This window comes from Sphaerodactylus townsendi, linkage group LG01 (genome assembly GCF_021028975.2).
Source record: "Sphaerodactylus townsendi isolate TG3544 linkage group LG01, MPM_Stown_v2.3, whole genome shotgun sequence".
Lineage (NCBI taxonomy): Eukaryota > Metazoa > Chordata > Lepidosauria > Squamata > Sphaerodactylidae > Sphaerodactylus > Sphaerodactylus townsendi.
Genome location: NC_059425.1, coordinates 70,959,971 through 70,976,748, shown reverse-complemented (window position 1 = coordinate 70,976,748; position 16,778 = coordinate 70,959,971). Strand labels below are relative to the sequence as shown.

Below are 16,778 nucleotides of genomic sequence, written 5' to 3'. Positions count from 1 at the left end.
TTAAAAGTACATTTAACATTCAACCTAAGTCATATCTCATTCCATCACGACAAGAATTCCACAGTTCTTTATTTTAATCTCTGACCTCATACCCTGTGCAAGCCAGAATTCAACAAAGTCCCAAGCAAAATTTCCACACAGTAGGATTTATTAAGAACACAAAAAGAGACTGGCAAGAAAAGAGGTGGAACAAGTGCAGAAACTATTTAGCATCTTCATTTGTTTCCAGATTCTAATGTCTCTTCAAACAGTAGGGCTTCTAACTGCCCAAACACTTTGAGGACTGGAATCTTTGCATTCATGTTCAAATTTATCAGAATACCCATACTGCTATTTTTAGAAGAGCTCTTGGTGCAAGAGGAATTGAGGATTGCATTGCCAGTGAAGGAAATTTTCACTGTGAATTCCTTTAAACTAGCCTTCACCTTTGAACTTTTCAAGAAACAGTAGTAGACAAAGAGCCCAAGGGGCTATCCAGCCTACCAGTACTGAAGTGCTTATTAACTGAAAAGACTTGGTTTTTCCTCATGAAATAGCTGGACCTTAAGCATGTTTACACAGAAATAAGTGCTATAGAATACAACTTGGCTTACTTCCAAGTAAATTTGCATAGAATTGCACCTAAACAGTTTAAAGTTAGCATTCAAATCTTGAAAAAAGAAAAAACCCTGAAGCTGCACATTCTTTCAAGGGCATTTTATGTTAGGATTAAGGGGAACAAACTATTTTGCAAAACTAGAATCTCCCTCCTTCCTGGCAGTTGTTTTCTGTTTACCATCTCCAGAACTCTTTTTACTTGCTCTGAATTTTACTTATACATCTGGGCAACATTAAAAAAAAACTGAATGGGAAACAAAGCACCTGCTGCTGACATAAAACAGACTGACAAAGAACTGGGCTTGCCCCCTAGAAAAACCATAAAATAACCAGCCTCAAAGTATGATCAAATTGCTGTTTACAGTGTAGAAAAAGTGACAAGCCAATTGAATCTCAACAGGCCTGGAGAAAAACCTTTTGATAAGCATTATTTCAGGAAAGTGGTATTATAACGTTGCAAATACAGTGAGCATAAAACCAGGAAAAAATGAACTGAGATCACTTCAGCTGAAGTTCTTGCCGTCACTATTAATGCCTTTCTTTCAAAGAACTATTTGTTCTGCAAACACATGTCTTCCAGTGTTCATCTACTTTGAATTTAGTTCATGCATTGTTAAGTTTATGCAATTTGCTTGGTGAGGGAGGCAGCGCAGGGTTTGAAATGCGCCATCAGAGCTGAACAATAACCATGTTTTCATTCAAAGGTTGGACTTCCACCACGCACACAATTGTCTCCAGTTTGAAAAGAGACTATTTCACTCTCCGTTCATTCACAAGATAAGGCATTCAATCTGAAATCATCTTAGGTGGCATTTTCTTGGGCTTATAACAAAGACTACCCTTTTAAATCCACACTTGGTACTTTTAGGCACATGGGGGGGGGGGGGAGAGAAGCAAGGCTCCAGACTTCTCCCAACTCAGTAGCTCTCGGTCGATTAATTTTTTTTTACGGGACAGATAACAACCACCAAAAGTTATCTTGATATCTTAAACTCACCTTTAAGATCTTATCCAGCCCTTCCTGGCCTAGGCAGGGAAACTCTTTGAGGAGCTGCGTTTTCTTGGACTTGTACTCATTTGACGCTGCTTTCCAGTAAGGTTGCTCGAGGACTTCAAAAATAGCTGCCCCGATGGACAGGTAGAAGATGATGGCAGACGTCAGCAGGGGACCCCTGTCCACCATGGTGGTGCCCAGTGGGGGACGCTCGTCAATAACAACAAGCCAGGAGCTCCTTGGATAAGCCTCGGGTCGGGAGGAAGGGAAGGAGACCTGAGCTCGTTCTGGAGGGACCGAGAAAGAGACACTCTCACTTTCCTCGCCCTGCCATCGCTGTCCTCCCCTTCCTCCTCCTCCTCCTCCTCCTCTAGCCCCCTTTTTATTTTCCTCCTCGCTGCGCTCTCCTCCCACCGTCTCCACCTCCAAGCTGTCTCCGTCTGCCGGCTGCCTTGTCCTTCCACCCCCTCCTTTCTTTGCGCCTTCCCACTCCTCTAGCGTTTGAATTTGGTGCCCTTCTGTTCCCCCGCACTCCTCACCGAGCAGCGCATGCGGAGCGTTTCCCGGTTGGCCGGCCGGCCGCCGCTTCGTCCTCTCGCCTCGGAAACCGAGGCTGCGGCGCCTAACTTCGCCCGCCAGCCCCCTCCATGTGGCGCGCGGTCTGTCCTGCCTCGCGCTTCGCCCCGGTGAGGAGCTGGGAGCGCGCGGACTTTCTCTTTCTTTTCTCTCCGCTCGCGCGCCTTCGGCCCTGCGTTCTGCCGCCCTCTCTGGAAGAGTCCGCAATGGCCCCGCTCTGCATTTGGGAAGGTTTTCTAAAGGCGCCCGCCCCGCTCGGCTCGCTTGTGGGCAGCTCGGGAGTTGCTGCTGCCCCCGCCTGGGCGGGGTGAGCTGCGAACTGCCACAGTCAAATGAGGCGCTTGATCTTGCCTTGACCTGGGTGGAAACCTAAGTAATGTGTTCCGAGTGTGACACGCAATCTGTTTTTTTCCCCTTCTCTCTGTTCCTGGCGGGACTGAGAGAAGCCTTAACATGGGTAAGGTGTTTAAAAACCACCACCACCAGTCATTTTGGGTTCCCCCAGGTAAAAATAATTCCTCTGGAAATTGAAAATTAAGAATTACATTCCCTTGGAGAACATTTCTCGGTTTCATTATAGCAATGCAAGCCTAACCTTCCCGGAATGACTACACCTGAAAACATACTTAAGGATTTTATTCTGTTCCTGCTTGCTCAGAAGTGCTTCAAATCCCCACCCATGCGTGAAACCCTTGGGCAAATTACTAGTGAAGATGGAAAGGTCCTCATGTTCTGTACAGGAAGGGCACAATATAAAAATCCCACTAGATTTATGCCCCAGATATATGTGGCAACCTTAGGCTGCTTTAAGATGAAGACTCTCCCTACTTCAGCAGTACTGGATGTTGCTTAGGGGATGTTGCTTAGGTTTTAGGGGCATTGATAAAGCTGTTAGTGAAATGTGAGAATTTGTTACCCCACCTTTCCCTGCAAAATTGTAGGAGGTCTTGGCCGATTTTGCATGCCAAAATTGCTCTTCTGTTGGTACAGGGAATGCCCTGATGCAATCAGGAGTTTTGTACTGCCCCTGGTTTTGCAGCGTGACTGCCACGTTTCTGCCCCGGAGCCACCCTGCGGCATTGGCTTTGCTCTGCGAATTCTCTGAACCGCAAAGGTTGAGGTTCTTTTGAAATGCCCCTTTGTTGCTCCGGAGGCTTCTGCCGCCATGGAAAACGCCTCCGTAGCAGAACTGTGGTCAGTTTTCCCACCTCGCCACACTGGCCTGCCCCACCAATGGACAGCCACTGAGAATCGGCGCCCTCCACCCCCTTTCAGTGAAAAAAAAAACAGAGGGAGAAACCTTGAGTTTTAGACAGGCGGGAGAAACTTTGGGCAGATCAGCAGTGTGTGCAGGTGCAGTGAACGGGAGGGCTGTGATTCTGTTGCACACACAAGGATTTTAGACAGGGGTGGGGGCAAGGGTGCCAATTCTCAGCGCCTGTTTTGTGTCCAGAGTCATTTAAAACTAAAATAGTGAAAGTGCATGGGGAAAATGGGGCAAGATTCAGCCAATCCGAACACAGGAAACAGAAGCTGCCCGCACATGCGTGAAGAGATTGCAGAAGAGCTTGTGGTGCTTAAGCGGTGCTTACAGGAAAGCCCTGGGTTTGTGGAAAACCATTCAGGGCTTCCCTCACCAGCCCTGACTCAAGCTAATGAAAGATCCTGGCAGCAGTGGGGAACTACAAGCAGGGTGAGAAGCCCCACAGAAGGTATGCTCCCCAGATAAGCCATGGAGCAATTTCGACATGCAAAATCAGCCCTTGATTGGTTCAGTGCAGCTGCTTGGAGCAGCACATTTTGGGCTAGCTGTTCCGTGGTGTCCTAATACAGAATATGTGTGGAGTCAGTGCTTCCCTTGCTGATCCCTGCTAGTCCAAAATGGCAGATCAAGAATCAGATGCTGCTATCCAAGAGAATGATCACAAGTCAAATCTGCTGGCTGTCCAGTGCCTCAGTACCTTTCATAGCAACTTCAGCACTATCTAACCAGCCACTTTCCTCGCCTGTCTTTCCCCACTTTGGTAATGTTGACAACTGGCTCTTTAAATTAGTCTTTATTAACTATTCCCCGTATATGAATGAGTTAGATTGGTGATTCCCATATAAAAGTGCCTCATGGGTCCTCAGACCTCAGTATGTGTGATCCTATAAATGTTGTTTTTAGTGAAAGAAATGTATAGTATTTTTCAGGGCCACACCTAAAAATGTTTTTGGAATAAAATTACACCAATGAGATTCACTAGTAATGTTGCATATACTCTAAAAAGATGGAACATTTTGCTTTTGTACATCAGTAATTACATTTTCAGTCTAGTTTGCATCTTGTATTTTCCAATTATGGAGTCAGGCAGACCTGTCAGTAACTTCCCTGTTTCTCATTCATGACCCTTTTATTAGGTGAGTCCTATACACGGAATAGAAAGCCAGCCTGCCCTAAACAGTCAGTATGGCCTAGTGGCTAAGGTGTCAAACTGGGACCTGGGAAACCCAGGTTTAAATCCCCACTAGTGCCATGGTATCTTGCTGGGTGTCCTTGAAGCAGTCACACCCTCTCAACTCTGGCTTGGCTAGAAAGTGCATGGGAGCCTATCAAAGAATACCAGTGTCAGGAGGTGGAGGCAGGCAATGGCAAACAACCTCCAAATGTTTGTCATAAGTCAGCTGTGACTTGATGGCCAACTATAGCATTACCCCTGATTCTACAGTACATGAGATCCCAACTATACTGAAAGCAAAATTTCAGTAGTTTAAGAGGACGACACCGTGGTCCTCTAAACTGGTAGCTGCTACTGTTTGTGTAACATTGGCATAATCTAGTTAGTAATCTCCTTCAGCTGGTGTAAATGGACCATAGAATTATTCACTTATTACCTAGTGTTTCTGGATCTCTCCTCCTGCGTGGTTTGCTTTGCTTTGTGCTCCTGATTCATCTGTGAAGTCTAATGTTTATAGCCAAATACATTTATGCAAAAGCTGAGGGGGTTTTGCTGTCAAGTTACATCTGACATGGTGATTCCTGGTGGGCTTTTCAAGGCAAGAAACATTCAAAAGTGCCTGACTTTGCATCACGCCCTTGTATTCCTTTGAGGTCTTCCCTCCAAATGCTAACTAGGATCAAGAGTGTGTGTATGACTGACACAGGGTCACCCAGCAAGTTTCCATGACAGAGTGGAAATTCAAAGCCCACTGATTTAAACTGAAGTAATTCTGCATAAGATTGTGCTGTCTGTGGTCCTCCTGGAGAATATGCATGAACATAACAGACTTTCTTGCATATATTCCCCTAAAGTGCTTTTAAAGAACAATGAGAAAAAAGGCAGATCCCTCCAATCTTGATGAGTTTGCCATTTAAAATGAGTCATTTTAAATGAAATATTGGTGTGAGAAGGGCAAGAGATGGTGAAGAAAGTAAACCAAGAAAGATTATGCATTCCATTCAGTTATAAGTCCTTAGGCTTGGTTTCAGTAGGGAATGATTTATTAGGATTAGGAGGTTATGCCAAAAATCCATGGAAAATGAATGGTGCTTTTTTTAAATAGGAAAGATCTAACAGACATGTCATTCCAAAGACATCCTGGAAAAGGGTTCCTGGCATATAAGGCAGTAAGGGTGAAAGGATGAAGTCAGTTAAGGGAGTGGGAGAATTTTAGATGGGTGGGGAGGATAGAACAAAGATTATATATTAGCATTTAAAGGGTCAGAGATAAGGTGCATGCAAATAGCTGATATAATTTATCTGCAAGAAAATAGGCAGTAGAACCAATCAGGAGGACAGGATGGGACTGGATTTAGTGCTGCACTTCCCCTCTGTGCCAGTGAGTGATTGGCACAATTACTGATATATCTGGCTCTAACTGTTGTATATGTGCGCAGGCACACTGGGGCCGTAGACTATCTTACAAATTTTCTGGTTGTGGAATTCTAACCTTTAGATGGTGGGTAAGGCTAGGGAGGCAACCCTAGAGCTAAGTTTTGCAGTCACTATGATGTTGTTAGCTGAATATAATCACTGTATATGTAGGTCTTTTGTCTTCTTTCTAACCTTAAAGAACTTATGGTCCTTTTTATCAGGGAAATAATACTGGCTTTCATTACATGGCTTTCACTTAAAATAAAATCCTGCACCATTTCTGTGGTTAACTATAGATTCAAAGTTTCTTTGCCTCTGCAAGCAAGAAAAATCAAGATAGTGGCGCATAATGCATTAGATGTAAGGGTAGGGAGAAGAGAACAAGGAACTGATTGCTTTTTTGGTAGCAGGTTTGTTTTTTCCAGTGATGTCTGGTTCTGACAGAAGATAATTCAGTGATAAAACTATGCAACTTTAACATTCTTTCTTCTACCCTGTTTGAATGGGCAACACCATGATAACTGTATGTCTGGCAGCTGCATTCTCTAGTTTATGAGCTAAGATTACAAATGAGGGTAAGATAGCCCTCACAATCTACTGATGCATCAGTGCCCTGAGCACCATAGGATTGCTGCATATGTGTGGGCAGGTGGAAATTTTCATAAACATTCTCCCCTTCTGTAGGTTCTTTTTTTTAACTTGAAAGGTGGTGGAAATGTTTATGAAGGTGCTTCTCCTTATAAGTCAACAAAACCATCATTTCCTGTTTGTAATGTTGCTGCCATAAAACTTCCCAATACAGCAGAGCAAAACAGAGTTAACACTTAGTAACAAACTTATTTCTTCTCCTTGAAAACACTCACAGTGAGAGATTTATTTACTACATAATGTAGTTAAATTATATTCTGATTGGCTACATGATGTTGTGATACTGACATGTTATGTCTTGGGTCCCTAACGTTTTTAAGCCTGCGGGCACCTTTGGGATTTTGATACAGGGTGGTGGGTACAACCACATAACGGCCGCCACAAGAAGTGGAGCCAACCACAAAAAGGATGCTGCAGGAGGTGGTGAAAGCCCAAATGCAGCATGGGTGTGCTGCTGGAAGGTGTGGCCACTGGTGAGCCAAGGGCATTCACGACATCTCCCCCTTCTGAGACAGAGGTGCTTGCTGCTCCATGTGGGCAGGTAGCTTGCTTGTAGTGGTTGGGAGGGGTTTTCAGGGGGCCATGGCAACACTAGCAGGTACCCAAATACTTCTGGCAGGGCTTTGGCCCATTAAAGGGCATGTGCTGCTGACAGCAAGCCAGCATCCCTGGCCACACCCCTCTTTTCCCTTGGGTTCTGATAGGAGCTTGACTCAGCCTCCATTCTGGGTGGCCCCTCAATGATTCTGGCAGTCCTTTCTACTACGGCTCTGCCACCTCACCACAACACCTCCAAGGGATGCCATGGTGTGGTTGCTGGAGTTGCTGAAATGGTTGTGGCCACTAACAGCCAAAGGAGACTCTTCCCTGCCTGCTGCTGCATAATGAAACCCTAGAGCAGTGGTGGCGAACCTTTGGCACTCCAGATGTTATGGACTACAATTCCCATCAACCCCTGCCAGCATGGCCAATTGGAGTGCCAAAGGTTTGACACCACGGCCCTAGAGGGAGCAGATTAGTAGCCCCTTAAGTTATGCCACGGCAAACTGCCCCAGCACAGACATGCCTCAGGATTGCTCTGCCCATTAGAAAGAGGACAACATGTGGTTGTGGTTAGTTTTTTTTTACTGGGGGAATAGAGCAGGAGTGAACAGAACATCAGCTAAAGTATATGTAAGTGATAAAAACACCAGATTAATCACAGTAATATTAGAATGACCAACTGTGAAAAATGTGAAAAACTGATCAATAAAAATATAAACCTGATCACTGTATGACTATAAAACAATGAAATAGACAGCTAAATAAAATGAAATGTTTTATAGGCCAAGGTACATGATAAAATATTAATATGACCCAAAGAATTAAAGAAAAGTTCAAGGAAAGCTAGCTGCTCAAGTAAAAGTAGGGGTCAAATAGAAGTACCTTAAGCTGGCACCTAAAATCCATAAGTACAGTTGTTAGATGAGGTTTTACTAACAGAGTTGCTATCACTGGAAAAGCCCTATTCTACCCTCCAGAGGCAAATTGAGCAGAGCCTGAGATGAAATTTTAACTGGCAAGTGAGACTATGGGAGAGAAGGCAGCTGTCCACGTACCCTTATCCTAGATTGTTTAGGGTTTTAAAGGTACAAAAGAATACTTTGAATTGCTAAATGTCAATGTTTAATCCAGACAACCAATACGTAGCTAATTCAGGGAAGAATAGATAGACTGCTGTTAAAATTTAGGCCAAAAGCCTAAATCTTTTTCTTTATAAAAGTTGACATTCTAGGGCTGGCATCACCACCTTTCTCTTCTCTTCTAATCACTAAAACCTGGGTCTGGAGTCTTCTGTGAAACAGTTGATGGATATTACTATTCACTGGAAAAGATTGTAGACAAGAGAGAGAGTGTTTGAATGTAACAGATTTTTTTTAATTAAGTGAAGGGAATAAAACTTTATTGGCTGCATTTGTCCAAGCAACTGACTTTCATAGGTTTAATGTGTTTAATTTTGTGTTTGCTGCACCTCCAAAAAAATGGCTATCTTTGAAGATCTGCTTATGCTGTGTCTCATAACTTGTACAAAAGAATTACAAGAATTACAAAAGAATTACAAGAATCATAAAATTACAGTGAATGTAATTTCACTGATATATTAATTGTTCAAAACAAAAGGCCTTTCCATGAAACTGAAATTAATTAGCTTTAGAAAGGACAAAAGGTAAACCTTTTACATAGTGGACAGGCCAGTCAATTCTGCATGGTCGTATTTTGCCCAATTGTTTTAAATTCAAATATCTAGTGTAGTGTCAAATTAGAATCTGGGTAATCCAGTTTAGAATCCCTGTTTTCCAATGGAGTCCTGGTGGGTGACTTTGGACCAGTCCCTCAGTTAACCTAGCTTACTTCACAGAGTTATTGCGAGGATAAAATGGAGGTCAAGAGGTGCAAGCTGCTTTAGGTCCCTGTTGGGCAGAAAGGTAGGATATATGTGAAGCAAATAAATAAAACAATCATATATTTCAGTTATAAAGAATGTTCACTAATTATTACACTGTAACTCACATTAACAGCCCAATTCAGAAAGCAGGGGTGCTGAAGCAACTCCTGGAGGCACTTATCCTGGTGGAGGGGCAAATACGCCGCCAGGCAGCTGCCACCAGCCTTGCTGGTGTAGTGGGAGTGCCAAGAGCAGCCACCACAGCATAGGGCTCCGATTTACATCACCATTTTGGGCTTTCCGGCAGCAGGGTGGTTTTGTTTTATTTTTTGCCTCCCTGCACCTCTGAAAAGTCCTCTTGAGGCAGCAGCAGCGCCATCCCTAGTTGGGCTGCCCAGCACATTTTTTACTTTGATTAAAACAGAAATTCTCAAAACTGCTGGGTACAATAGTAAAAACAACTTTCCATATGCTTTTAGTAACTGTCTGCTTTGGAACTGAATGCTCTGAATAATAGGCTGTTGGCAGAATATAGATTTCAACCTGTCATAAATTGTGTCAGACACATTTTTGGTGATGATGTTGTACTTTCTGCTTCAGTGTATTAGAACATTCAGTAAAACAAAATTAACATCATTCAATACAAGTTCATTTGGTCACAGAATATAAACCTTGTACTATGATTTTGGGGGATAGAGCCAATAATTGCCCTTCTGTCTTTAATACTGCAATGAGTTAGTACTGACTTGATAAAGTATGACTTGAAATACTTCTAGTCATACTGAAGTTTTGCAAGCTGGGTTAGAGGAGAATATTTGTTACAGACATTTAGGAAAAATCTACATTATAATCTACATTAAGATCTCTTTTCCATACTAAAACATTACTACGCATGCCATAGAATAGTAAAAGTACATCAAAAAAACACCGCAATATAATTTTAGTAGAAAACAAACACTTTTTACTTAGGAGATTTTTAAAATGTCAGCTATTCCTTCTTGTTTGGAAACTTTACTTCGATCCTTCTTGTCTCCTGCAGAATGAATTACAAGGCATATTTTTCAGCTGTTGAGGTCTATATAGCAAGAAAGAATTTGTCTAATCTGTAGATGCTTTTTTTTCAACACTTTGAAAGCTCTGCTTTTCCTTAAGTGGTTTTCCATAGCTGGCACCTCTTTTTATGTCTGCTGATTTAAAATGGCTCTTGACCTCGTTAAAAGGTTCCCTCCTTTTTATCCTCCTTTTCCACTCCGTGTCTCTTTCTCACCATTCTGTTTAAACAGTACCTTTATTGTTCACCCTTGGCACCTGTCACATGGGCCCCACAGTTTTTTCCTGTTAGCTGAGTTAATGAAAAGGGCTGAAACAGGTCATTTAAATGTTTAAAAATAATATAATTTTTTAAAAAATAGACTGAGGTGAACCAGATAATAGTGTTGTGAGCAATCTACAATTATCAATCATTCATACTATTTGCATAAGTCATCATTGTTTCAGGCAGTCCAGTCCAGAAAGGAAATATCTTTCAACCAAACTGTATGTCTAAGACACATTTGCTGTACAGATGTTTCCTAGATCAAGTGGATGAGCAAATAAATAACTGTCAGAAAAATTGTTCTAGATCAAGCAAGTGGAAAAGGATAGCAAATGAAGTCTGTTGTGCAGCAGCAGTTGCTTGAGATATAACTACTTGTGATACATTTAAATGGAGGGTCAAACTTTGGTAAGCACATTCTGTACGGACCATGACTCATTTAGCCTGTCAAAGGTCACTCCTGTCAAAGGGATGGAGAATTGCCTCCAGCTTCCCAGTAATTAGTAAACTCATGGCTGAGGGAGAACTTAACTTCAGGTCTTTTGATGCGTGACTAGATCATAGCCCAACCTGTTAGGCCACATCAGTAACCTTGCCATTTAAAAAAAAATCATCTTGAAGGACAAAACATAAGGCAAAGTGGACAGAGAAAGTGGAAAAAATGACATGTATACTGAAAAATTAATAGTGGGACACATGTTACACAGAGGAATTAAAGATGAATCCCCGTGACTTTATTTGTATTTAAAAATAAGACTACTGCATAATCTGTGGGAATCTGATCTACCTGGCTTGAAGAATAGGCAGCTGACAAAAGTAACAAGCAAATAAAAAGGTACCATTATAACATGTTCCTGATAACATTTTCTGAAAAGGTACCTCGTACCTTAGAGACCGCATTACCCCATATGCCACTACTCGGCCTCTGCATTCAGCAGAGGCCAATTTGCTGGTGGTTCCTGGCCCCTCAATGATGCAGCTGACCTCCACACGGGCCAGGACCTTTACGGCCCTGGCCTCAGCCTGGTGGAACACTCTTCCTCCAGCTGTCCGGGCCCTGCGGGACCTTAATGAATTCCGCAGGGCCTGCAAGACTGAGTTGTTCCACCGGGCCTTTGGAGTGTCCAGTCGCTGATTAGGGCGCCCCCCCTTTACTCATTTACCTTAACCATTCTTTTGTTTACATCTACACTACCCTCCTAAGGAGGAGTCCGGCCGTTCCCTTCTTTTGGGAAGGCTTTTTAATTAATTGGGCTATGGGACGCCTGTCATTATAGTATTGACCGCTGTTTTAATGGTTTTAATGTATGTAATAATTGTTTATTTTATGATAAACTGGATATATGTTGATGTTGTTGTACACCGCCCAGAGCCCCTAGGGCAGGGGTAGGGAACCTGCGGCTCGAGAGCCGCATGCGGCTCTTCTGCCCTTGCACTGCGGCTCCACAAGCCAAGCCGCCGGCCCCATCCTTGCCCACCCTGCACGCAGCAGGGCGTGCGCACCAACTGCCCGCTGTTGGCTGGGCCGCGCCATGGGCTTCCCCTCTCGCCCGCCCCGTTGGAGCGGGGCGGGCGCTTTCCTGGTGGCTGGCGAGGCAGACAGCAGGGCGGGCGCATCCATGCGCTTCTCAGAATGAGCGGAGTAAAAGGTAAAAAAAACCCCAACATATATAGTGTTATCTTTATTTTAAATGTCAAAAATTATTTGCGGCTCCAAGTGTTTTCTTTTCCCGTGGAAAACGGGTCCAAATGGCTCTTTGAGTGTTAAAGGTTCCCTACCCCTGCCCTAGGGGATGGGGCGGTCTACAAATCTAAACAATAAATAAATAAAATAAATAAATAAAACAGAAGTAATAACGCAAGCATAATGATTTTGATGCAGAATAAGAATACAAATGAAGAACAAAGTCACATGTGCATTGTAAAATGTGTTGAGTCTGAAATACAGCTGTAAAGAAACCTTCCCACACGGTTGTCAATCAATTAATAAACCTAGTATATGCACATTAAAATCAGTCTTTCTGCTTTTCACGCATTAAAAATGTGATACTTGTGATTGTAGAACTGCTTTTCAGTTTTTCTCACATGCATACTAACAGCAGATAAAGAACTGAGAAGTGCTTTAATCAGTCTGTGAGAACGCAACCTAAGGCTGCAATCTTGTGTGTACTTGCTCAGAAATAATTAGACTTAATTTTAGCTAAACGTACATAAGCTTAGACTGCTCAACAACTATCCTGTCAAAGAATATATAATATTTCTGATAAAGATCTTTCAGATTTGTTTTCATTTCATAAGCAATGCTCATTGATATTTTTAAATCAAGGACGGTGGAACTGATTCCTGGAAAAATATGTGTTTGGTTACTTGCTGCTAATGTTGCTACACTTGTCAGTAGCATTTGATACAGTCAACTATGATACTTTGTTGGATCAACTGCAAATAATGTTTGGAGTAAAGGGGACTGTTTTTCATTGGCTTTCCTTTTTTCTTGAAGACAAGAAGCAGAGAGTCTCTTTAGGAAAGGCAGAATTAGCTAGTGGGTACTTGTGATATGGAGTCCCCAAGCATCTATTTTATCCCAGCACTCTTTATAATCTGTAAGTGAAGCTCCTGGCAGAAATCATCAGGATCTTCTAAGTTAGTTGTCACCAAACACCTAATGATTAAGGTGCCAGCTTAAGGTTCCACCCAAACACTTAACGATTGGTTCCCCACCCTGGGACATGGACAATATACCACGCTAAACTTTCCCTTCTCAGTTAGACACAGTGTGAAACAGACTTTTCTCTGTGATACACCTCTGAAGATGCCAGCCACAGATACCGGCGAAACATTAGGAACAAAATCCACCAGACCACGGCCACACAGCTCGGAAAACCCACCAGAACCAGAAGGCAGAGTGGTTAGCTGGGGTCAATCTTAGATAGGGATAAGCTTTCTTGGGCCTGTAGACCCAGACTTGCTCATCAATAAGTACATCAGTGCTGTCCAAGGAGCACCTTCTTTCAAATTTAGTTGACTTTAAGTTAGTTGACTTTAAGTTAGCCCCCTTACTCTAGCCTCGCTGAGCTATACTACAGTAACCTCCAGATCCGACTGTTACAACACACTCTGTGGGGCTGTCTTTGGAGACATCTTGGAAGCTTCAATTGGTGCAGATTGTGACAATGAGACTCCTGTCTTGGGACAGAAAACACTACTGATTTGTCAATTACATTGGTTCCTATTTGCCTTCAGGTTCAATTCAAAGTTCTGGTTATCACCTTTAATGCTCTTTACAGTACATGGTAATGACAGCAGGAGCAACATTCACAGCAAAATAGAAGGCAGAGGAACATCCAGATCTGAATGAATGGATGAGTAAATTACCAGAATATGCGATTATGGCAAAACTAACATTATTTATACACAATAGATCCGTTTCAGAAATCTCAAGGAAAATGGAATGTCTTTTTTAATTATAGAGTTGAAAATTACGAATAAAGTTGAGTTAAACCAAAATAGAAGAAGATTTAGGTAATATATGTTTCACAATAAATATGCTATTAGATATGAAGATATATTGAAACAATAATGTAACTAAACAAATATAAATTTAGATAGTAAGCTCCATACAAATTGTATGAATATGAATATTATATGTTTATGTTTGCTTTGTGTATCAAAATAAAACTTTTAAAACTGAAAAAAAAAGCCCTTCACAGCCTGGAACCCTTATTCCTCTCAAACTGCTGGTACCTGTGCACCAGTTGTTTTTCTCTTGCCGGCTTTGTCTGGTGGTACCCTCACCTATGATAATTTGTTTGGCAACAGTCCAATCATTACAGGTTATCTTATTGATTCTGAGACCTTGGGCAAAAGTCCAGGATGGGCCCCAGGAAACACTGTTCACCCTCCCCCCACTCCCACCCCCAGCCAAGTAACTGATTCTGTAGTCATGCAGAGTCGAGTGTACACGAACTACCATGAGGGCACAGCCAAAGTTCTGGGCAGTGGGCATAGTTGGTATGAGCAACCCATGCTTGGCAAGCCTGCATACAGCCACATTTTTTCTATTTATTTTTTTAAAAAATGAAGACCGGTGGTATTTATTGGTTAGGAGTGCATAGCTAACTACATTTTTAAAATCAAGTTGTTGTCACTGAACAGACAACTTATGAAATATCACTGCCCAATAAAACTATGCTTGTGACAGGTTGTCATTGATTATACAGATGTTTTTAGTTTGCATTATACCAAGTTCATTCCTGTGGGCAAACTGGCTGCTTTGATTACAAGAGAGAATATATGGGAAACTACAAAAGCTGTTGGTTAGTTTCAATACATAATTGAAATTTTACTGCAAATGGTAGCATTTCTTGAATCTTATTATTATTACTTATTTATTTTCTTATACTGCCCAACCCCCAAAGGGCTTTGAGCGGTGAACAATAAGGCCAAAAAGGCAACACACGATATACAATGATAAAATATAAAACATATAAAACATTTTTAAAAAATTTAAAACACAGTAGCAGAAACACAGAAATTGTTGGTGGCACCCAATCCCTTGCTCAGGAGGTGACTTGGCAGAAAGCCGAGAATGGTGCAGATGAAATCAGAGGGGGGTGTCACAGGGGATGGCAATAGATCTGCGGCCAGCCTCCCCAAACGCCTGGTGGAACAACTCAATTTTTCAGGCCCTGCAGAACTCCCCAAGGTCTCACAGGGCCCTAACAGTTGGAGGAAGAGTGTTCCACCAGGCCGAAAAGTCCTGGCCCAGGTAGAGGCTAGTCGCATCATGGGGTGAGGGACTACCAGTAAATTTGCCTCTGCAGAACGCAGAGGCCTATTTGGGACATATGGGGTCAGACAGTCCCAAAGATATGAGGGTCCAAGGCTGCGAAGGGCCTTAAAGGTCAACACCAACCCCTTGAAGATGATTCGGAATTCCACCAGGAGCCAGTGCAGGCGGTGCAGTTCAGGGAAGAAGTGATCTCCAATAGAGCCACCCGTAAGAAGGCGAGCCACCACTTGCTGGACCAGCTTCAGTTTCTGGGTCAGCCGCAAGGGAAGGCCTGTGTAGAGCAGGTTACAATAGTCTAACCTGGAGGTGACCGTTGCATGAATTACTGTGGCCAGGTCAGCCTGGGAGAGGTAGGGAGCCAACCACTGGGCCTGATGAAGGTGGAAAGAAGCAACCCAAGTAACATGGACCACCTGATTCTCCATAGAAAGAGATGAGTCCAGATGAATCCACAGGCTGCTGGCCGAAGAGGTTGGTACCAGAGGGACCTCTTTTAACAGCGGCGACTAGAAGTTCCCCATCCTCCCACCGTGACCCTGCTGTCTTCGATGGATCTCCTCCTGGCATGCTCTAATTAGCCAGGAGGAACCCAGATCCAGAGGGCAGGAAGTAGAGCCCTGTCGATATTGGCCTCAGCGAGCAGGGAAAACTGGTACAAGCAAGGACCTGAAGATGGCAACAGAGCCTCCAGTACACTAATTGTAGCAAAGGTGGCAGGAAGGTCCTGGCGGAGCGACACAACTTTATCTGCAAAGAAGCTCATAAATGCCTCACAGCCAAGAGTCAATTGAGAATTTGTTGAACTCTCGGTTATCGAGGTAAGCGATTGAATGATGTTAAACAATTGTGCTGGGCAAGAACTAGTGGTTGTGAGAAAGGATGAGAAGTACTCCTTCTTCATCCTCTTCATTGCCATTGCCATCTGTTACACACTGTGTACAGTGGACACAGTTTGTAACAGACTTCCCTGTTTCCTTGTAACATACTTCCCTCTGTTATACACCTCTGAAGATGCCAGTCACAGATGCAGGTGAAATGTTAGGGACAAGATCCACCAGACCACAGCCACACAGCCGGGAAAATCCACCACAACCAGTTGAATCCAGCCATGAAAGCCTTCGACTAAACCGTTGATAATTTGATGCTTATAAACCAATGACACTTCAGCCAAGTGAAACATTTTCAATTCCCATTCATTTCTGTGGGGAGGTTTTAAGAATGGGATTTAATTGTGTTTTACTCTATACTGTTCATGCCCAGAATAAGCAACAGCAAAATCTTTAGTGGATGAGTAATTCTAAACTCATGTCAATGAAATGTCCCTTCACCCAGCCTTGCTCAATAACACTGCAGTAGTTATATAATATATAACCAGTACATATTTTTGCTTTTTTGCCAACAACTCACATCTGACTTATAGTGACCCTGTCGGCTTAGTGCTTTCAAGGCAAGAGATATTCGGAGGTGGTTTGGCATTGCCTGCCTCTGCATAGAACTCTTGACTACTTTGGTGGTCTTCCATCCAAGTATAAAGGCAGGGCTGACTCTGTTAAGCTTCCAAGATTTGATGAGATTGAGTT

The 16,778-nt window shown here is 42.9% G+C and overlaps 1 protein-coding gene across 1 annotated transcript in view; it reads right to left on the bottom strand.

Moving 5' to 3' along the window:
• The window catches only part of KCNK5 (potassium two pore domain channel subfamily K member 5), a 41,452-nt gene extending 39,077 nt beyond the window's left edge, over positions 1–2,375 (bottom strand). The window contains exons 1-2 of the mRNA XM_048518109.1: positions 2,131–2,375; positions 1,595–1,878 (exon numbers count right to left, since the gene is read on the bottom strand). Coding sequence (XP_048374066.1) covers positions 1,595–1,780 — 186 coding nt within the window. The 5' untranslated portion in view covers positions 1,781–1,878; positions 2,131–2,375. The remainder of the gene's footprint in view (positions 1–1,594; positions 1,879–2,130) is intronic.
• Positions 2,376–16,778: the final 14,403 nt, after the last annotated feature.